The following is a 3,651-nucleotide window of genomic DNA, read 5'->3' as shown; positions in this document are numbered from 1 at the left end:
TTCCGTGCTGGGCCATGGCAGTGAACAGCCTTCAGGCATGTCTATAGCGGAAGATCTGAATTCAGGCTGGTGGCAGGAGACAACACAACCACATTTTCTTCTATGCATACATTTGGTTTCATTGACACATTAACCACAGACAAAGGGTTAAAGGCCACAAGGCGTTAGGTTAGTATGAACAGGGAAAAGGGACTTTTTTTTTTTTTTTTTTTTTTAAAGAAAATAAAAAGCATCACTATTGCAAAGACTTTCCATGATCCCACACCCACCTCAAAAGCCCCCTCTCACCACAGGAAGTGCGCTGACCATTGGAGGCATAAAAGAGGTCCTCAAAGAGCCTGATCCTCACTCTCTCCCTGCACAGCTCAGCAGGACCTCAGCCATGAGACTTCTCACCCTGGCCCTTCTTGGCATCTGCTGTCTCACTGCATACATTGTGGAAGGTAAGTTGAGAAGCTGTCTGTGAGATAAAGAACAGGGAGGCAAGGCAGGTGGGCACACATTTAGGGTTTGACTCAGGTTTTGACTGGAGTAAACTGCTTTCCTCAGGCGAGCCTTAAACTTCCCATGTGCAAAAAAGGAATGATGATTTTGACTGTAGGGGGCTTCGTAAACTCCCAGAACAGGGAGAATTTGGTTAGTATCTGGGCTCCTACTTTTCCTAATTGGGTAATTTTGGGCACATTTCTTAACCACTCAGGGCCTATGCTTATTTACGTATAAATTGAATAGAATAACAGACATGATCACTTGATATTAAGATTAAATAAATATTATGGTTTATTTATTTAATAACATCAGATTTCCTTAGAAACAGTAATTTTTTGATTAATGTTAGCTATGGATTAGAGGCGATGATTATAAATGCATTTGTAGCTTTTGCCCATTTAATATATTGTTTGATAAATTATCAAAATCTTTGAGAGTTCAGTTACAATGTGGGGATTCACCAGAGAATGTATATTCTGGAGCAAATCAGTGTTTTCAATACAAAACCTGTGTGAAGGTGACAGTGTGCTTCCTGTGGACTGGATGTCCCAGTCTTGCCTTCCTTCCCCTTGATAATGCAGTAAGGGACCCCTTTTAGGACACAGCACAGGCAGAAAGATAACCGGCTTGATGGGGTTCACACCAGGTGCAATCACTACCAGCTGAGCCTTCTTGTTTTCCAGGAAGGTGGTGATGGTGTTAACCCCTGCTCAAAGAAAGGGTGATTTCCTATGGGGACACCACCTTTGCCAGCAGGTTTCTTCTCAGCCTGGGCCGACAGTCTCTGCTTCTTCTCTTGCTTTGTCTCTGGTCAGTACTTGTGGATCAGCTTAAGTGGCTGAGTAGCTGTTTGGGGGTCTAAGGCCTGGGAGAGCTGGTTAATGGCAGAAGGTACTTTCAGCTGCTTATAGAGGATAGCTCTTTGCAGATGGAAGCAGATATAGTGGGGCCATTTCACAAAGCAGGTGAGGTCCCTTTTGGGCTGGATATCCTGTCCAATGCCTGCCTAAGAAAACTCTTAGGCCTTTTCTCACACAGAGGTTTCATCACTTGCTTAGCCTCCAGCTTCCTCACGACAGCAGGGAGTGGGGCCACCTTCTTTCCTTTGGCCTTCCTTCTTTTCAGCATCTTGGCGGCTGACAGGGAGAGACATTTTACCACTTAAAAATGAGAACACCTTTATTTACTCAGTCAAAAACATGCTTCCTTCCCCCACTGAATGTTGCCTTGCATAGAGTACTCTTCACGCGTTACTCTGTAATCTCACTCTAACATGTTGCACTATTTGACATGATCTTTTCTGTTTACCTGTCTGTGGCCTGGCTCCCTCAGTAGAAGATATGCTCCATGAAAACGGGGATAAAGTCTGTCTTAACAAAACATGTGGGACACAACAGGCACTGTTGTATAAATGAATGAATGAGTGTCACTGGGGCATTAACTAGCTGTCCCAAATGTCTAAGTGAAAATATACACAGAAATGGAATAACATCTTGTTATTCTCTCTCAGCATGAAATTCCTGAAACAATTCTATTGATTGAGTCAAATATTTACTAAGAATCTGTGATGGGCAAGAGATTCAGGATGCCTATTGGTCATCTCCTCCCCCAAAAACAAATGGCTTTATATTCTCACAACATTCTCAGAGTAATTTAACAGATGATTGTTCCTATGATCTTGATAATTGCTTTATTTTTAATTGTCTGGGTTTTTTTTTCTCACCAGGTGTAGGGAGTGAAGTCTCAGATAAGAGTACCTGTGTGAGCCTCACTACCCAGCGACTGCCAGTCAACAGAATCAAGACCTACACCATCAAGGAAGGATCCTTGAAAGCAGTAATGTGAGTTTGCCTCCTCAGAAGTTGGGCTGGGTGGATATCTAGAGGTATGGAAATACAGTATACAGAAATGCTGCCTTCCTCAGGAAAGTAGGTCAACATGGAGGAACACCTCAACTTAACTGATAACCACTTTATTTTTCCTTATCAATCATGTCTTTATGCAGTCCAACCAAATGGCAATTATTGCAAAAATTTGGCTGCCAAATAAAGAATAGAAATCCTCCTCTATTTAGCTTAGTGGAAGAGTCTGTTGAATACTGTGCATAGCTCTGAGGTCTAGGTTTAGAGATGGCTGGCCCGTGTCAGGGTTTCCCTGCAAGCCTCACTGGAGTTGGGGGTTCTTAGGATTGAGTTAGGCAGAGTCCCTTGATTATCAGTTGCCATATTTCAACAAAATGAGTCAATGCACAACCTACATGGTCCCTTTCTTCTACCAGAATCTCATTTTTAGAAGTAATAACTCTTCCCAACACATAATTGCAAGCTTTACTCTAAAACATGAAAATGTAAAAATCACCTTTTATTAAAAAAATAAGATGAGTATTTTTAAATTTGAAAAGGAAGAGGATATGTAATAATGGAACTAGATGGCCTCAAATGTCTTTTTGTTACAACATTTGGTGACATGGATGAGAAAAGGAACCTGTGAATTGTGGTGAACAAAGGGGCTGGATACTACTTGCAGATATTTCTCCTTTATGTTAAAATAGATGACAGAAGAAGGGTGCCCATTTTTGATCTCATGGCTCTGAAAGACTATTTCTTGCAGTAATTTCTGCACAAGAGCTCTTCAAGTCTGCTCTGATCTTAACTCTTGACCCCAAGGCTTTGAGAATGTGGCTAAATTCGTCTGTGTTTTCCTTGCATTATAGTTTTATTACCAAACGTGGCCTAAAAGTCTGTGCTGATCCACAAGCCAGGTGGGTGAAAGACGTGGTCAAGAGCATGGACAGGAAATCCAACACCAGAAATAACACGATCCAGACCAAGCCAACAGGAACCCAGCAATCGACCAATACAGCTGTGACCCTGACTGGGTAGTAGCCTCTGGCACCCTGTCCCTCTCCAGCCAGCAAGCTCATTTCACTTCACACACTCATGGACTGAGTTTATACTCACCTTTTATGAAAGTATTGCATGAATAAAATTATTCCTTTGTATTTTTACTTTTAAATGTCTTCTGTATTCACTTATATGTTCTAATTAATAAATTATTTATTATTAAGAATAGTTCCCTAGTCTATTCATTGTATGTAGGGAAAGGTAGTATATCATTTGTGTTTGATTTCTGTCCTACTTGTACCTCTCTTTGATGGTAACC

General features: G+C 41.4%; 1 protein-coding gene across 1 annotated transcript; it reads left to right on the top strand.

Annotated features, from left to right (window-relative positions):
* The first annotated feature begins 216 nt into the window (after positions 1-216).
* On the top strand, positions 217-3,560 carry LOC112617750 (lymphotactin-like). The gene is made up of 3 exons (XM_025374442.1): positions 217-443; positions 2,216-2,330; positions 3,203-3,560. The coding sequence occupies exons 1-3, from the start codon at positions 254-256 to the stop codon at positions 3,369-3,371; spliced, it is 474 nt and encodes a 157-aa protein (XP_025230227.1). The 5' UTR covers positions 217-253; the 3' UTR covers positions 3,372-3,560.
* The last annotated feature ends 91 nt before the right edge of the window (positions 3,561-3,651 follow it).

Source organism: Theropithecus gelada, unplaced genomic scaffold (assembly GCF_003255815.1).
Source record: "Theropithecus gelada isolate Dixy unplaced genomic scaffold, Tgel_1.0 HiC_scaffold_3911, whole genome shotgun sequence".
Taxonomy (NCBI): domain Eukaryota; kingdom Metazoa; phylum Chordata; class Mammalia; order Primates; family Cercopithecidae; genus Theropithecus; species Theropithecus gelada.
Note: the sequence above shows the minus strand (reverse complement) of the source record. Positions and strands in the feature narration are given on the sequence as shown.

Coding starts and splice junctions, on each gene's coding strand:
- LOC112617750 (XM_025374442.1), top strand. CDS start 254: ATGATCCCACACCCACCTCAAAAGCCCCCTCTCACCACAGGAAGTGCG. Junction 444..2,215: donor CACTGCATACATTGTGGAAG/GTAAGTTGAGAA, acceptor TTTTCTCACCAG/GTGTAGGGAGTGAAGTCTCA. Junction 2,331..3,202: donor GGATCCTTGAAAGCAGTAAT/GTGAGTTTGCCT, acceptor CTTGCATTATAG/TTTTATTACCAAACGTGGCC.